The 18,018-nt window shown below is 39.1% G+C and overlaps 1 protein-coding gene across 1 annotated transcript in view; it reads right to left on the bottom strand.

Moving 5' to 3' along the window:
* Window positions 1-305: 305 nt before the first annotated feature.
* LOC308703035 (neurexophilin-1) overlaps window positions 306-18,018 on the bottom strand; it is a 34,930-nt gene continuing 17,217 nt past the window's right edge. Inside the window, exon 2 of the mRNA XM_081386287.1 lies at window positions 306-3,860. Coding sequence (XP_081242413.1) covers window positions 3,063-3,860 — 798 coding nt within the window. The 3' untranslated portion in view covers window positions 306-3,062. The remainder of the gene's footprint in view (window positions 3,861-18,018) is intronic.

Here is an 18,018-nt window from a genome sequence, read left to right as displayed (position 1 = left end):
ATGGAAGGAAGAAAGGAAGGAAGGAAGCAAACAAATGAAGGGAACCAACAAAAAAGAGAGCAAGAGAAAAAAAAAGAAGAAAGTGAAAGAAGTGAGAAAAAAGAATGGATGAAAACAAAATGAAAGTGACCAAACAAAGAAAAGTACTGTAACAAAAGATTGAACGAAAGAACAAATGAATGTGAAAAATATCAGAGCAAACAAAAGGAAAAGAATGACTGAAAAGGATGGACTAATGAGTGAGAAACAATGAATGAAACAAACGGAATGAAGTCGAACGACTGAAAGAGAACAAAAAGAACGAATGAAAAAGAAACATGAAAGAACACACAAAAGAGTAAGACTGAAAGCAACAAAAATGAATGAAACAAACAATGAAGTTGAACGATTGAAAAAGAACGAGCAAAAAAAGAACTAATGAAAAAAAAAGAGATTCCTGCAAGTGAGCGATTACACCATTACGTGAGCATCTCTCTCTCTCTGTGTGTGTGTGTGTGTGTGTGTGTGTGTGTGTGTGTGTGTGTGTGTGTGTGTGTGCGCACGCACTTCTGTGCAAGCGGTAGTGTAGTTAAGCTGCAGGAGATTAGGAAGCTCAGTCCAGACCAGCGCCTGAGGGAGAAGCGAGAGCCCCAGCGCTCAGTTCACCAGCAGGGCAGGCGAGACATGCTGCACTGGGCACAGAGGTGTTTTATTTTCACATGTGTCTGTTCTGAGAATTAGACTGAGGCAAATTTCATATGACCAGACTGGCCAAACATTTCGACATGGTAGCATATTTAGGCAACAGAGACAGATCAAAGCCTCACAGTCTGGATCAAATGTTCAGTTACACAGATCAGACACAGGCCTGTTAGAGGAGACACAGGTGAATCTTCTTCTACCTGCTTTAGCAATTACAGGGTCCAAAAAACACTGAGAAGGAATTGCAGCATGGTTTAAGTCAGGTTGTAAGAATGATAATCAGATGTAAGTGATGTATAATCAAACCATCTACTAAGTTTAATGTCTTATAACGAGCATCATAATCTTATCTTTGATGTCTTTAAGTTTTTGTTCAACTTCATGTGTGTTTTCATGTATAGTATTACGATAACAAGTTTTGCGATAACCTGCTGGTGATATTGTCAGGTAATTTCGGACCCCTAATAATCTTTGTAAAACAATAAATTTCTGAACAGAGGGAGATAAGTAGTATCTCTTTTAAGAACATGGTTAAACTGATCTATCCAGCAGGATATTTCCTCCTTTGTAACTCTCTAAATTTCATGGAAACCCACAGGGATATATTCACCATACTGAATTTAACTTCAGGCAAAGAGTTTTTTTTTTCCTTCGTGGGCTCATAAAAAGCCCCCCCCCCCCAACTCTCTCGGTGAGACGACACTTTGATGTTCCATATTGTGCTTTTATGTTACTCTATTTAGCATCCTGAGTTTGTTTTTCAGTCTTTTTTCATGATTCTCTCCTCTTCCCCTCCTCTATATTCATTCTGTCCCTTCCTCATCTGTTTGTTCCCGGTCCATCTCCTGTTAGTTTGCTCATGTTGTGCGTAACCTTTCATATCCTCTTTTTCTCCTCTTCACTCTGTCATGTACATCTGCTCGTCACTGCATACGTCACAACACCCACTGCTGTTTTTACCTCCCATCCTTCCTCTCTGTCTTTCCTCTTCCTTCATTTCTCCCCCTGATGATTTCAGTTCACCTGTTGGCCTAAATCCACCTGAATTTTATATCAATGATTTTCCTTCACAATAATTCATCGATAAACAGGGTGTTTATTGGAGGTCAGCTTGAATTCTGTTCATGTAATGTGAACATTTTTCATCCAGAAAAGACCTTGGCCAGGTATAAAATGTACTGCAAGCTCTCCCATTTATCAGTGTGATTAAATTATGCAAAATTAACTTGTTTTTATTTCTTCTCAACGATAAACCAGCTGACTGTACGGGAATGTTCAGACAAGGATGAAGCAATCGTGCGTTCAGCAGAACAGTTATCACAGCACAAAGTCAGGAATCCTGACCAAACAAAACCTCTTTTCTGCTCTTCCGTAACAGTCAGAACAATAGAGAGATTGGGCTCAATGCAGATTCAACATCTCTTTTTCAGTGCTGTATTTTTAATTAAAGAGCTTTCTGTCCTGCTTTTGTTCTTTTTATTGATATTAAGGGGGAGTTTTTTATCATTTTGCTCATACACTTGCTACACTTCATTATGCACCTACAGCACTAACTTTTTTTAAAGTCTACTTTCGGTGTCATTCTTTACGTTTTTTATGTGCAGAGGTGGAAAATTTGAGGTGTGTCATTGATGAATGTTGTGTGTTAATGTCTTGTGTGAGCTAATGTGATTATTTTTTGGGGAAAAATAACCTACACTCTTAAAAAAACAAAGATTCTAAATGGGGGTTTACAAAAATGTCACCATTTTTGGTTCCCTAAAGAACCATTCAATGAACAGTTCTTCAAATATTTTTTTTTCTTAGTGTGAAGAACATCTTTCCATTTTAAACAACCTTTTGTGCAATGGGTCCATGGATGTTAAAGAACCATAGTTGAAAAAACAAAACAAAGAACTCTTCCACTTCTGCATATGTGGTGACCAGTATGATTTCTTGTTCCTGGGTAATAATTAGAGGACCTTATAGGACCTGGGCACTGATTAGCGCAGCCAATCAGGGACTCGGACTGATGCAGCGGACCCTCCCACACTGAGCATCTGGGCCTGACCGTTTGGTTTTGCATATATGTGTTTTTTGCAGGTCATATTTGCCAGGTTGCCTTAGAGGTTCTTCAAGACATCAACTGCAGCACATTAAATACTGTACATTCACCTTTTGAACTACCTGTGATGTTCAGGTCATGAGAGGATGTCCATAACAGCTCAATGATAAGTTTCGGAAGAGTCTTTAGCTGAAGACCTCTGTGTCCTTTAAAACCCCTGTCCCAAATTAGCATTTCGCATTCATCTTCGTATCCGTAATAGAACCGATCCCTCATATGCTAACACCTTCGCCCATCCAGCCTTCCTCGTCCCTCTAGTCAACTGCTCCCCACAGCTCTACCCTGAAGGTAGGTAGGGCATCTCATTGTGGTAGTTATAGTCTGGACAGACCTTCTGCACCAGTCGGTAGTCTGTGCTGTAGAATGAAATGTAGATACAAATGACCTTAAAGGGTTTGGAGCAGATCCAGGACACATGACTTTGTGTCTGCTCCTGGAAGCAGGTCTTGGAGGGGTCGTAGTTGCAGAGCGAGGTGCGTTTGCTCCGGTCCACCTTCTCATAGTCTATGCGGCAGTTGAAGATCTTTGAGTCTTTAGGGTAGACCACGCTCTGCCGCTCCAAGTCGAACTCCACGGCCTTCACCGGAGGTACCAGGCTGACTGAGATGTTCCCCTGGCCGGTGGAATTGTGACGGAAGTAGACGCTGAAGGTGCCGTTCCCATGATCCACGATCTTACCCGTGATGAGCAGGTTGAGGCGCACTGTCTTGATGTTAGAGTAGAAGTCGCCCCAGCCGAACATCTTCTTAAATTTGCCTGTTTTGACGATCGGGGGGCGGCGCTTCACACGGGAATTCCCCGACTCGTCCGTGTCTGTTTTGAGGAGGTCGCTACCCAGCATTTCCCAAAATTCCTGTTTGGAAAAGGGCACCGGAGAACGATAGGGCAGCTCCATTGTGGAAGTGTTGGCGGCTCGGCCACGGCTGTGCATCACCCAGCGGCTCAGGGGTGAAATCGAACCCTGAGATCCCAGAACCCCAAGAGTTTTGGAGGAGTCTGCTGGGGAGGAGGACTTTGACGTAGATGAGGGGAAGGAAGAAGATGACGAGTGGGTATCTTCCTGTCCTAGAGCCAGCTGGAGGAAAGAAAACAGGAGCAAGAGTGAGCCAGTTAGTGGAAGTATAAAAGAGATGATGACATTTAAAGAGAGAGGAGGTTACACAGACAGGAATTTGAATAGAAACTAGATTTGCATTTCCCAAAGGAAATAGCGGCATTTGCACGGAAGCAAAAGAACAGTACTGAAGTTTACTTATGCTTAGGGTTTAGACTTTGTTTTTGCAAAAAGGTTTTTTTTTTTTTTTTTTTTTTTTTTTTTTTTTATAAAAAGCCAAAATGCTGCGCACCTAAGGCTGAAATCTGCTAAACAAAGTTTGAATGGGGTCAAATTATTGAATGTATGTTGATTTGTTTTGAAACTGTCGAGAAGATGAATAATAATAGAATGTTTGAGAAATATCAGTGCAGGAATTTGAATGCAGTGCTTGCCTTGCAGTATAGCATGATTTGAATGACTGAATTGAAAGGAGAAAACAAAGAACCACTAAAAGGGAAACATCATTAGGACTTGAATCAACATTCACCCATGGCAAAGCGTCATTGACACCTCACACAAATGTCCAGGCCACATTAGACTCACTTCAATCAATCTCTGCGATCTGACCTGTCCTCATGGTTTACTATATTGCTTTATATATTTTGTGGGAATGATTTGAACCCTTTATGGCTGTTAGGGTTAGATCAGTGGTTCTCAACCTTTTTGGGGCCAGCGCCCCCTATCCATTATTATCATTATTATTATTATTACTATTATTATTAAATCTGTAACTTTTTATATTAAAATGTACAACATGTATGTAATGAGTGAGTACATCATGAATCCATTTTCCAAACTGTGTTTCTGTCCTATCCTGAATCACTAAGGTACACCTATAATAAGTGTATACTGTCTGTCATTGCTAAGCAAACATGAACTGCCTCTCCATGACATGATGACGAGGAAGTATCAGCAAAGGATTAATTGATTTCTAGCCCTTGCATTAGCTTTACTACTAGATATATTTATGGAGATGAGAAATAAAAACCCGCCCTGTACAGCTATGATCAGCTGTTCGGCCGAGCTTTCGATGGTGTTACGGAAAGGCCAAAGCTGATCGGTTGTTTTTTTGTCACATGACCTGCTGTGCGCTTGCGACATTCTTGAAAGTTGAGATGTTTTCAACTGACCGCTTCGCTTCTATTCTATTATGAGCGCGCTTGCCACGCGCCTACATTTGAAACAACGAATTTAACGAATTCGAAATAACGAATTTGGACGCGCATAAAACTCAATATATGAACGGTTCCTGACTGGTTCGAGTCAGCACTCCTGAGTAGACATTTCAAATTGTTCTGCAATTCTTGGTTTATGTAAAATGTTTGATTATTCATGTTAAATGTAAAAAATGTTAAATAAAATAGAACAATAAATTAATAAATAGTAGGCCTATATTAAAAAATAAATAGACATATGAGACTGTTTATTCACGTTTGAAACATAATTTAATAAATCCAGCATTTAAAAAACATTTTGGCTGTTTTTTTTTTCTTTATCCATTCGAAAATCTTGCCATAAAACGGATAGTTCCAGTCCTTGATTCTGATTGGTTGAGCCGCGTTAGAAGCCATTGTAACATGGCTTGTAATCAACAAACATACACCTGTGACCGCATTCCATTATTCCAGTATAGACCTTTCTCACAATAACCGGAAATACGTAATCGTTGTGGAAGCGGAGTTCCTGTCAAGCGTCAACACACCAGAAAAACATAAACGCGGGCAAGTTTAAAATGGATCAAAGAGTCTACACAACTTCATTAACGGATTTGCCAAATATTACATTTGCAGATGTGACGACTCGTAGAGGAAAACTCCGTCACCAAAAAGAAAAAACGAAATAAAGGGTAAAAAAATTTCCACACGGAATTTGTCCATAAACATCAAGGTAAGTAGAGAGCGAGGCTAACTGTTACTGAACTGTTAACTAAAATGACACATCATTAGCGTGTCAATAGCTCTTGCTAGTTGCTTGCGCCATTTGTTTATGTTGCCTTGACTGCGGAGGAAGTAGATTACCACGACGATTGCGTATTTCCGGTCACAAATACGGAAGTTGTGAGAAAGGTCAATTACTGCGCAACTGCCGAACTGCCGTTTGTGATTCTTTGTTGCTGCATGTGTTGCTTAGCAACCTCTTTGGAAATACATTGTTTGGCGGAGGAATAAATGTGTTATAACTTATAACACATTATAACGTTATATTATTTGTTGCTGGTGTTTATAAAATAAATATTACAATTAATATTTTTATGGATTAACCGTTTTAGAACAGCTAAAACTCCGCTCCGCGACGTGCCTAACAACGCCCCTTAGCTCTTCTGCTGTTCGTTATAAAATAGTCGTTGCAAAAGAAACGATACATAGCTTACATGTCGCATTAAACTGGCAGATTTTAGAATGTTGTAGGCAAATATTTAAAAGAAAACCCCCCTTTCAAAAATCTTGCTTCCAACGCCCCTCATTGTTATTTGAACGCCCCCCCCCCCTTGAGAACCACTAGGTTGGATAATCTGTTTTTACTGGAGATCTCTAGGACTCCCTAATTTGACTGAGAGAGAGAGGAAGAGGGCAAACCAAAAAAAATATTCAAATTAACACTCATTTTGAAATTAATTGCAATATATTTTAACATCTTTTTTATTCAGCAAAGTCTTGAACAGATTTAAAAAATAAAAATAAAAAAACAGCAGAGAGAGGAAGAGGTCTCGGGTTGGATGGAAGTAGTCCAAGAGGAGAGAAGGATGTTGTTAGATAAAATAGTGTGTGTGTGCGTGTGTGTGTGTGTGTACTCTATATACAGTATATAGTTGTGGAGGTGGAAGAGATGCCTCTTTATGTGGGCTCATGGATGGGTGAAGAGCCCCAGAGTGGGCGCAACTGGTAATTACGAGATGGTAATGATCGATTTGCAACACCTCATACTCAGATAATCCTACAAGAGCTCTCATACCTTGGATCAAACAGTTGGATGTGACACTTCACAAGTTTGTGTGTGTGTGTGTGTGTGTGTGTGTGTGTTGCAGAGTGTCAGAGAACAATGATGCTTTGATGTATTGTTTATTATCTGATGAGCTCTAAATTCTGTTTGGTCTGTGTCTCTGAGCCATGAGCCTGAGCTGCATTGTGTCCGCATGGTCAGGTTCAAAGTGAAAACTCCCCCAAAAGACACATTAATTTCTAGGAAACAGTCTCATGCTGTACAGAAGCTCTCTGACTTCACCAGAGACAAAAATCACTTCCACGTTTATGGGTTGCAGAGACCTTGCAAGTTGGGGCGACATGGACCGCAACCAAGAAAATTAATTCCCACTTCCACTGGTGTCCAAGTCAACTGATGCCATCTCACACTACCAATAGTCATGTGACCTCTTGTCTTCACCTCCATCTGTTCCAGGGCATAAAAATATAACTGAGACTTGTCTCTGGAGTGCCAAGTGTCTCCGAACCTGAGCTATAGGTTCAAAGAGTAGACACCGTTTTAGTTGTGCCTTTTGTTGTTGCTGATGATTCGCCAAGATGAACTGGTTTTTGTAGCGTTGCCAAGTTTGATTAATTTTAGCAAATCAAATTTGTTTGGACGATGTGTTTAAGTGTACTGCTTGATAGAAAATGTTTGGTTGATTTAACAGTCATCACTTGTTTTACAGGCTTTTTTTTTTGTCGTAAAATAAACACTAGTTAGATGTTAGCATTTATGTTTTTGAATAAGTTACATAGATTGTGTAAAGTGTAGTTTGGCTCCAACATGTAATACGAAGGAATATGAAGGATAAAAATCATATTACCATTATGCTCTCAGTTGTTTACAACTGAGATATTAAAGAGATATGTGAATTTTCTTATCAGTAGGTATACTGTATGATGATGGTTTTGTATACCGAGTGTAAAAAGGAAAAACAAGAAAAGAAAGAAAGAACAGAATAAGGTAGTGCATTTAGAGACCTTATTTCAAACCCACCTTTTTTTTTTTTTGTATATTCCAACCAGAATATATGCCAGTCCACCCTCACTGTAAATGTATGCAGTCATAGTCAGTGTTTGAGGATTCTGCCTATCTTTGTGTGTGTGAGAGAGATCCCGCTGCCAGACTATTTAAGCATATATTCAGACAGTGTCTAAGTGTCTGAGGTGTGTGTGTGTGTGTGTGTGTGTGTGTGTGTGTGTGTGTGTGTGTATATGAATCTGTTTTCACTGTCAGGGCAGGCCTGATCCACTGAGCTTAAGGATCTCTCTCTTCCATAATGCATGCTGCCCTGTCTCAACCCTGATCCTTCAGCCCACTCTGATGCTTTACGCCCATCTCATCTCGTCTTATCCAGGCTTATTCCAGCTAGATCAGGCTTACTCATGCCTGATACTCATTTTACTTTACTCTAAGAGCCTATCTCCAATCTTGATAAGACAGACTCCATTTTATACAGTACGGATTAGCGCAACACGCTCTGACTAATTCAGTCTTCTGTAGTCGTGCCCGTTTTTCTTCAGGCTCTCAGTCACTTTGCTTGGATCTTGCGTGGACTTCATTGTGCTCTATAAAAGAGGTCTCTATAAAAGAGCGTGTGGATTAATAACTGGCCTTGACGAGCGTGTAACGCCTCTACAGACTGAATAATTCTACATTAGCTCCGTTGCAGATCTACTAATCTGCTCAGCAGCTATGCAGAGCAGGTCTTGCATCAATGTCATGCTGGCTAATTGGAAGTATAAATATTAAATTGCATTATTCTGCATGGAAACACCTGTCTTGACGAGCCTTTGTATTCGACATATTGATGACTGCGATATGCGCTGAAAGTTTTGCCTAAACCTTATCAGACATATTATATATTGTACAAATATTTTTGTATAATGACCACTAAACTGTATAAATCACTGCTGTCCCAGGTAACTGATTTCCTGCATCTTTATTTCAGCATGTCCTAATCACTCTGTCAGGGTTTATTTTGTGATGATGTCCAGCTAACTGTACTGCACAATATCCCATGTTGTCACTCTGTAGAAGGGATTTTTTGCAATGATTGTGGATTGCATTTCCATAATTGACTGCAGTGTGACCATGATTTATATTACAGTCTGTTTTACGGCCCCCTATTCATATCAGATTAGTTTGTACGACTTGCTTAAAACACTCATTTCTTTTTATTTTCTAATTCTATATTGGGTTAAAAACAAATGACAAATGCTACTGTCTATAAGTGCTACACACACACACACACACACACACACACACACACACACACACACACACACACACACACACACACACACACACACACACACACACACACACACTTTGCTGTGTCCCTGTGCTGTATGATGCAATATTGTTTTCACCAAATAAAAGCTTTGTTCTTCATCCCATCCTTCTCCGAGGAGTAAACATTCCAGTCTGGATACACTATTCTGATTTGAGTGATGTCACTTTCTTCCACAAGGCAGAAGTTATTCTGGAATGTCCTGTATGATTAATTAGTCAATCAATCATGTCCTTTTTTTAAGAAAAGTTGAGATCTTGGAATGTCACAATTCTTCATCTCTTTGCATCCTTTTTTTTTTTTTTCTTCAGTGCTTATTTCATTTGTGCTGCTCAAACCAGCTTTAGAAATGGCACACAGGAGGCCCTCCAAGTAAATCCCATTTCTCCCAAATCTCCCTGGAGAAGCATCTCAGCCCCACATTAATAATGAACAAAAATAAAAAGCAGGTAGACATATTGATTTTAATCTATTCAGACTTCACTTTCATTTTCTTCTTTTCTTTTTTTCTCACAGAAGATAGGATGAATGTGAAGCGGGTTTAAAGAAGGAGGGGTGAGGAGGGCCAACCGCACCATTACCCCCTGTTCCTATAACCTGATCTCAATTTCAGTCTTCATCTCTCTCTCTCTCTCTCTCTCTCTCTCTCTCTCTCTCTCTCTCTCTCTCTCTCTCTCTCTCATTATCTCTCTCTCCTTCACTGCCAATATGTTGGGAAAAAGTTGACTTTGCACATTGATCTGTGGCCAGTTTTCTCCACCAAGCTTACAAGCCTTGACCTCATCAAGAGCAAGTGAGAAAACTGAACAAGACAGAAAGGTTAAGATTTTAGAAAAGTCACAAAATCTTTGTTAAAGTAAAATATGAATAATTAATTACTTTATAAATATATTACTTAATAGAATGACTTAAGGTGCACACTGTACAATTTTGCCCATGATTTTGCCGTCTGAGACAAATTTAGCAAATCCTAAAAGATACCTCTGATCCTTGGCTAAAATCTGAAGTCTTTGATGCTTAGCTTAACATGTTCACCGACAGCCGATTAATGACCATTGTGATCAAATTTTACCTCCGACAAAATTCTAGCAGTGTCAGAAGATGTCATTCACAGCCCTGCAGTGTGACTTCTCTACAATGACCATCAAATTATCTCAGTTTTTCAAGACAAACCATGACCAAAATTAACGTAAAAGATTTCTTTGTAGCCACTATTTCAGTCCAGCGTGTAATGCAGCTCACAGTCACCGAACGTGTCATTAATTATTGATGTAAAACTCCAGAGAAGTTTTATTGTGTGTGTCTGTTTTTAATGCGTCTTGACTTTCGTACTACACATACTGTAAAAGTGGTGCAACTGTTTTGTGAAGAGACATTAAAAGCACATCAGGGTCCTAAAACGGAGATATCCTTGTTCATTTTTGGTAAAGGAAACTTCATTCTAAGGATTCGGTTCAGAAATTTCCAACCATAAATAAATAACAAGGAGGGGACGGTTGGGAATTGACAGGATATTATAATCCGCACTATGAACCAAGTGACAAAATGAAAGCATCTCTGAATGAGATGAATTAGATTTTATAACTTCTTTGCCCTCCATGAGAAATTAAGGACATGATTCATCCAATATCATTGTAATTTTCTGCACCTCTTGACAGGGATGTTCCTCCGCCTTTTATTAATAAGATCTGTAACTAAATCAACCACTTCATCGCCCTACAGACTTGATGTGGTATTGACTTCATTCGCTTCCTTCTACCACTTAAAGTGAGCGGTGCAAGACAGAGCAGCATGCAAAACACTGCGGGTGAAATAACACAATGTGTTTTTTGCCAGATGAAACACTCATGGGAGGGGAGGAACGCGGCTGGAGGCATTGGTACAGGAAGTGTAACGGCTGTCTAGACTGACCAGCTATCTAATCCTACTCTCAGTTTTCATGTGGATTACGGTGGGCTGAGAAATAAAGAAAAGTCTAGATGTTATAAACAGAGGAGGGGAAAGACAAGACAATAAGAATGAAAAATAGCTCTGCGGTGGAGGCTCAATTAGGGGAGAGAGATTCTCTTTAATATAACTATGTGTGGTAAAAGCACAGTGGGCTAAACGCAGTAAATCCCATTTATTCATTGAGTTTTAATTTGTATGAGGTCTTTACGCACCAGTGACTTGTCTATGGGATCCCAAATAAATTTGGACTTTAATGAGTATATGGCGATGATACTTGCTTTGAGCTGCAAACCTTTTCTAAGAACTCAAAACCTCCATTGTTACACATAAGGACAAAAAAGCAACAACATTTAAACACCAAAACAAATGTTAACATATAATGAGCCCTGATGCCAGGAATAGTAAAGAGTGAAAACATAATAGTTTGAGCCGTGTGGTTAGCGCACATCTGTTTATCATACAAAGTGTTACTTGCGTTGCTTTATTTTACAATATGTGTATGTGTACTAAAACAGCTGGAATAATTTTTGTGCGTGTTCTACAGGAGAAAGAAAGGCATACGAGATTGGAATGACATGATGGTGAGGAAATGTTGGCAGAATTAGATTTTTTGGGGGATTTTAAAGGTCCCATTGCATGGATTATTTTATTATTTTAGAATGTTTCCTGGGGTGCCCTTATAATGTTAGTATGTTTTTTAGATCAAAAGTTGCTATAATTTAGAAATAAAAGGCATATTTCCTAGCCTGATTTTAGCCTCTGATTTGAACGCTCTGTTTGAAGGGGCGTGTCTGCTGAGAGACTTCAGTGTAAACGCCCACTGCTGTGATTGGCTGATATGCTTGCATATGAAATATCTCGCATTACATGTGGAACTCTCTCGAAAACTTTTACTATTACAGCTATTATACGTTTTTACTATTACAGCTATCGAGATTAACGAATTGTGAGAAGTTTTTTAAGTATTTAGATCTATTCCCATCACATAAAAGGTTGAGCAGATGACAGCCTGTTGATCGCATGAATGAAGATCTTATCATTGCAATGCAGTTTTTGCACTCTCACTAATGATTTCACCAATGCAAACATGAGGTAAGTACAGTAAGAGCTTTGTTGTGCAGCGTAACAGCGTCATTGATTTCATAACGAGTTTTGGCAAGTATCCAGATAAACTCGCGCTGTGAGATTGACAGCTTGGGCGATTGGAAAGGGACTGTTCTTTGATCGCTTTCTGTATATTAATCACAGTTTAAGTAAGATTATCTTCATCCTACTAAGAGAAACGACGTGAAGTTGATCGTTTAGTCACTGGCTTGATTTACTGATGCATAAACAGTATTGAACGACTTTGAAAGAAAGATTATCTGTCTGAACTTGAACAATTACACATCAGACATTCACATAACCCACTGGTTCTTCAGAGGCTCGGATGAAGGAACTAAAAAAATACTTTTGTGTTCATTTGTACATCCAAACACTGAGCAGCTGGCATGCTTCGCTCGTTTGCAAGCCAATGAAGCCATGATGTCTCTCGAGGAAAAACCAATATCGCGCAGCTCATTTTCTCATGGGCGGGCCAAATTCTTTTTGCGGGCAAAGAAGAGAAAGGGGAGGTAACCTTTCCCCTTATGACGACATAAGGGGGAGATTTCTAGATTCGCCTGTCTGAGCTTTCATTTTCTCAAAAATTACACCCATCAAAACGTCTAGCCACTGGGGGACCATAGGCAGGCTAGGGAAACTCATATTAAGGTTAAAAAACCTCATAAAGTGAAATTTTCATGCAATGGGACCTTTAAAATTTTTGTGTGTTTTATCACATTTAGCGTAATTACCAATACCAACAGAAAAAGAACTTACCACATATATTCAGAGACAAAAACATAAATGGTTTGAATAGTTTGAATGGTGAATAAGCCTTAGAGACAGCAATCAGAATGAGAAGGCTGTTATAGACTGTGCAATGAGGCATTCATTCAAATTTATTGCTGCAGGTCACCGAATGGCTGTGTTGTTGGTCGTAGTGTGCTTTCTTACAGTTGGATGCCCTATAATGCTATTAGTGGGCTGCGCAACTGGCAATAACCTTTGAAAATTTCATCACAAATGCTACCTGTTCTCAGTAAAATATGTTGTTTAACAAGGAGTATCATTTTTGAAACATTGCAAAAAGGAAAGTGATCGCATACTGTATAAATTGCAGCGCGTAAGATGAATGATTATAATGCATGAATGAAACCCACTAAGAGTAAGTGAATGAGTGTGAGTGTGAGTGTGTGTGTGTGTGTGTGTGTGTGTGTGTGTGTGTGTGTGTGTGTGTGTGTGTGTGTGTGTGTGTGTGTGTGTGTGTGTGTGTGTGTGTGTGTGTGTGTGTGTGTGTGTGTGTGTGTTTATCTCGGGGTCAGGGTTTGGCATGGTCCAGGTAGCCCCCGCTGGTACATTCTGTAACTACACCATGTAGTGTTTTCTTTCCTTTTGTGCCGTTAGCAATGTAAGCGTCTGGTCGGTTGGTGTGTTTAAATAGACCTAATGGATGATTAGCAGGGTGATAAAACAAAAAAGGACAAGAGCACTGCTTTAGGCAGCAGATGGTAAATAGCTGAACAGAAGAAGAAGAAAAAAAAAAACTAAATAAAGAGCTGAGCAACTGAGTCACAGAGCTAAAGGTTGCATAAAGAGGCATGGGCGAGAGGGAAAGAGAAGTAGCGAGTGAATGCGAAAGCTTCTTTGGAGGTGAGCCCATGTGTGATTTGCGATTTGAAAAGATCTGCTCTGATGTTGATAAGTGCAGAGCCAGATCAGAACAGGTAACATCTCAAAATCTTATTACACAGAAGAAAATCCAAACACAGAGGCCGACAGTGCAGGATATGATGTGTGTAGCATCTAAATACAGGATCGGATTTGACTTCACAAGTCATAATTTAAGATTTGTGGCTATATGCCTGTTAAAGGGACAGTTAGCCCAAAATGAAAAAAAATGTCATCAGTTACTGAAGTTCTTCCCTCAAGTTGTTCCAAACCTGCATGAGTTTCTTTCTTCTGTTGAACACAAAATAAGATATTTTAAAGAATGTTGGTAATCAAACAGTGGTCAATGGCTACCGTCAACTGTTTGATTACCAACATTCTTTAAAATATCTTCTTTTGTGTTCAGCAGAAGAAAGAAACTCATATAGGTTTGGAACAATATGATGATAAATTATGAAAAAAATAAAATAATAATTTCTGTGTAACCTATCCCTTTAACTGTGATCTACCATCTATGTTCTAGTGTACACCTAAAAGTTGAGAAAAGTATCTAGCCATAAAGTACTGTAAATTAATAAGTGATTTGTCCCACCCCAACTTTCTGTTTCAATAGGAAAAACGCTAATTGAGCAATTTTACAGGGCCTTTAACATGCTAATAATCACACACACACACACACACACACACACACACACACACACACACACACACACACACACACAAAAAACCCCAACAAAATGGAGCCATTTGGCTGAAACTGGGTTGTGTTTTTGCCGTCTGGTGTGTGTCATGTGAGTCAGTGAGAATGCAATGGGGGTGGGGGATTTGTCATTGTGGTAATTGTGACTCATTTGGTTATTGACAACAAGCCTTAGGTGCTTCTCCAGGCGACAGAAAGAGAAGATGATTTTCATGAACGAGGAGATGGAGGTAAAGCAGCAAAAATGGAAGGGATGACAGAGAGAATAGTATTAGTACTGCACTCTACAGAATGTATACTAGCATTGAAAAGCTTGGGGTCGATATTTTAATGTTTTGAAAGTCTCTTATGCTCACCATATTTGATGAGATTAAAAACACAGCAAAACAATTTAAAATAATTGTTTTCTATGTTAATATATTTTGAAATGTAATTTATTCTTGTGATGGTAAAGCTGAATTTTTAGCAACATTTCTCCAGTCTTCAGTGGCACATGATCCTTCAGAAATCATTCTAATAGGATTATTTGATGCTTTTTTATTATTATCAATGTTGAAAACAGCTGTGCTATTAATGTTTTTGTGGAAACCATGATATATTTTTGAAAGATAAATCTTTTGTAATGTAAAAGTCTTCTGTCACTTTTGGTCAATTTAATGCATCATTGCTGAATAAAAGAATAGGCCTAAAAAATAAATAAAAATAATCATAATTTAAAATATCCTATACTCAAGTCATTTTCGGATCCCTTCTCCCCACTCATCTACCCTTCATTCCTATCAGTGTCCCCTGATTAAAGTAGATGAATCGCTTTGTTGTCTGTTAAAGCTACACTGTGTATTTTTTTTAGTTGATTCTTAGCAAAAAACACTTAGTTCTTTCAAAAATATATGTGCTAATTAATTTATATTTACTTCTTTCAAGTAATAAAGTATTCTCGTAAGTTTATAATCTGCCATTGAAAGTACATACGGGTGAGGGGTTCGAATGCCGGTCACCATGTTGCCCTTCCATCTTGAAACTACATTTGCCAAAGAGGGACATACCTGTAAATTCAAGCTTCGCCTTTCGCGCTTTACACTCAGTGACACAGAGACGAATGTGAGGGGGAGACTACTCGCGACTGCCGGCAGATTTGAAAGATTGCTGATGGAGGATCACGCCTATTTTCGAGGACATGTAGCAGAGTCGCCAAGGAAGCGAAAGAGAGAATTAAAACGTCAACGCGACAGGCAAATCAGCCAGACCAAAGTCAATACTGGAGTAACGTTTCCCAGATGGAAAGAGCTCATGAGGAGCAAAGATTTTAAAACGGACGCCGAAGTTGCCTGCTTTCTTCTCGACAGGTAATTCAGCCTATTTGTGTAAATTCGAAGTTTTATAGTTGCTTGTCTAACCATAGCATGGTTGTGCATAACGCCAGAACGACCTCTAGTATAACTTGCGGTACTTTTCCTTGCGTCAATGGTGAAAAAGTATTGTTTACCTTGTAACATAAATCTGTGCTGCGACGGATCACAGGTGATAGTTTTAAAGGCGCAATTGGACGAAGTCGAACTGGAAGCCATGTTAATCTTGGAATAATACGGCCACCGTAGGAGTTAAAACGCCCTCGAAATTGAAAGGAACAGAAACTAATATTCACTGGGTAGTCATATACAATTTCACCGCTAGATGGGGGAAAATATCACACAGTGTAGCTTTAAATGAATAATTGTAAATGCAAAATTGGATCAATTGGAAGATATATAATAATATAGTGAGGAGTATTGCAAATGGTTTACTCTATAGTTTTATACTGCACAGTTTGCGCATGAGAAAATATGTATACGGTACAAAAACAGTATAGTGTGGCTTTCCGAACATAGCTAGAAGGAGAGAAAAAGTGGAGAGAAGGTGGGATGAGCTGGAGGAACAGCATCTCCAATAATGAAGAAGGCAACTGGAGAGCAGGTAGATGACATTCAAAGCCAGAATGAGACAGACAAGTGTAGAAGACAGAGTGGGAGCTGGGAGAAAGAGAACAATGCAGGCAGTTTAGAGAAGAGTAGGGAGATGACCGGTGTGGGCCTGTCAGCTCCAGAGGCAATAAACAGGCATTTAAAGAGACAGGTACACAGTTTCACCCCAGCCAATTAAAAACAGACTGGCACAACATTCTACCTGAGTCTCTTAAAGGGACAGCTTCAGTGCTCTACTGAGGCCAATTAAAGAGACGACGGCACCATTTTACTCAGTAGAGCTCAAGCGACTGCATCTGGGAATATCACTGATTCTGACTGCTGATTTATCCGATGGAGAATCTGTGACTGTTCTCAGTGCCACGAGGATCTGTATTCCATGGGCTCTTGTCTGAAAACTTTGAATAACAGCTTTAATAATCGTTTTACAAATGAGTAGTGGGGTTTATTGTAGCTATCTAATTGAATACTGTATATGTTGTCACAGACTAAGGTGTTAGTGAGTCCAATCATCCATGAAAAAATAAATCATGCAGAAAAATCTTCGAGATTCTGGTTAACACCGTACTTAAATGATTAAATTCTAGGCAAAATATATGCAAGCTCTTTTTCTTTTTCCCCGATATTAATACTAATAATGCTTTAGGGTCTAATTTTCTCAATACTGCATGCATTTTCAGTTTTAATTGTGAAATACTGAAGCAGTTGTTAATTAAATATGTGTGCTTATTTTCATATTGTTATGAAAAATCTTTGTTCAAGGAACAAAAAACACCTTGCTTGCATATAATAACTTGCCGTCTTTGAAGTGAATTTTCCAATATGGATTTAAATTAAGCTCCTATCAGAAGTAGGATTGCAGGCTGCTGTGGGTAACCTTTTAAAACAGCAACCTTATGGCCTCAGAGGGCTGAAATATTCCATAACGAGTGTGTGAGAGTGTGTAGCTAGCTCTGGCCCTTTGAATCACATCTCCCCTGGCAATAGAACAGACAGATACACTATTACAGAGTTTCAGACTGATAGCACTGGAGAAAGAGGTACATGTTTTTGCCTAGTTGTTTAAAGAAACAGGCTCTGCAATTAATGTAAACCTTCCTGAAGGGAAGAGCCGCTGTCCACTAACTCAAATTTCCTTCTGAAACAACGAATATGGCAATTTGTTCCGATGTCCTATAAAAGAGTAGCTTTGCCATTTTTGTTCTATACCTTTTTCAGACTAGAACAGCAGCATGAATCAAACTTTACTGTAGAAATCTACAGTCCATAGTATATCAGAGCATGTCATTCTAAAGAGAAAAAAGGTAGCCTATGTTTTCATAATCTTTAAATCAAAATGTAATAACTTTCTCTCTCTAAAACCTTTCTTTTCTACTAATGTAGCCAATGCTGAGGGAGGATAATATTGACCAATAAGTTTAGCTATTTTCCCCACCACAAACCAGACACCTAATTAAAAAAAAAACGAAAACAAAAAAAGAAATCAAGGTTCTCCCTACACTATTTTCCCCAGAGCCT

The sequence above is a fragment of the Scardinius erythrophthalmus genome, assembly GCF_964197995.2.
Source record: "Scardinius erythrophthalmus genome assembly, chromosome: 1".
Taxonomy (NCBI): domain Eukaryota; kingdom Metazoa; phylum Chordata; class Actinopteri; order Cypriniformes; family Leuciscidae; genus Scardinius; species Scardinius erythrophthalmus.
This window is presented reverse-complemented; position numbering and strand designations above follow the sequence as displayed.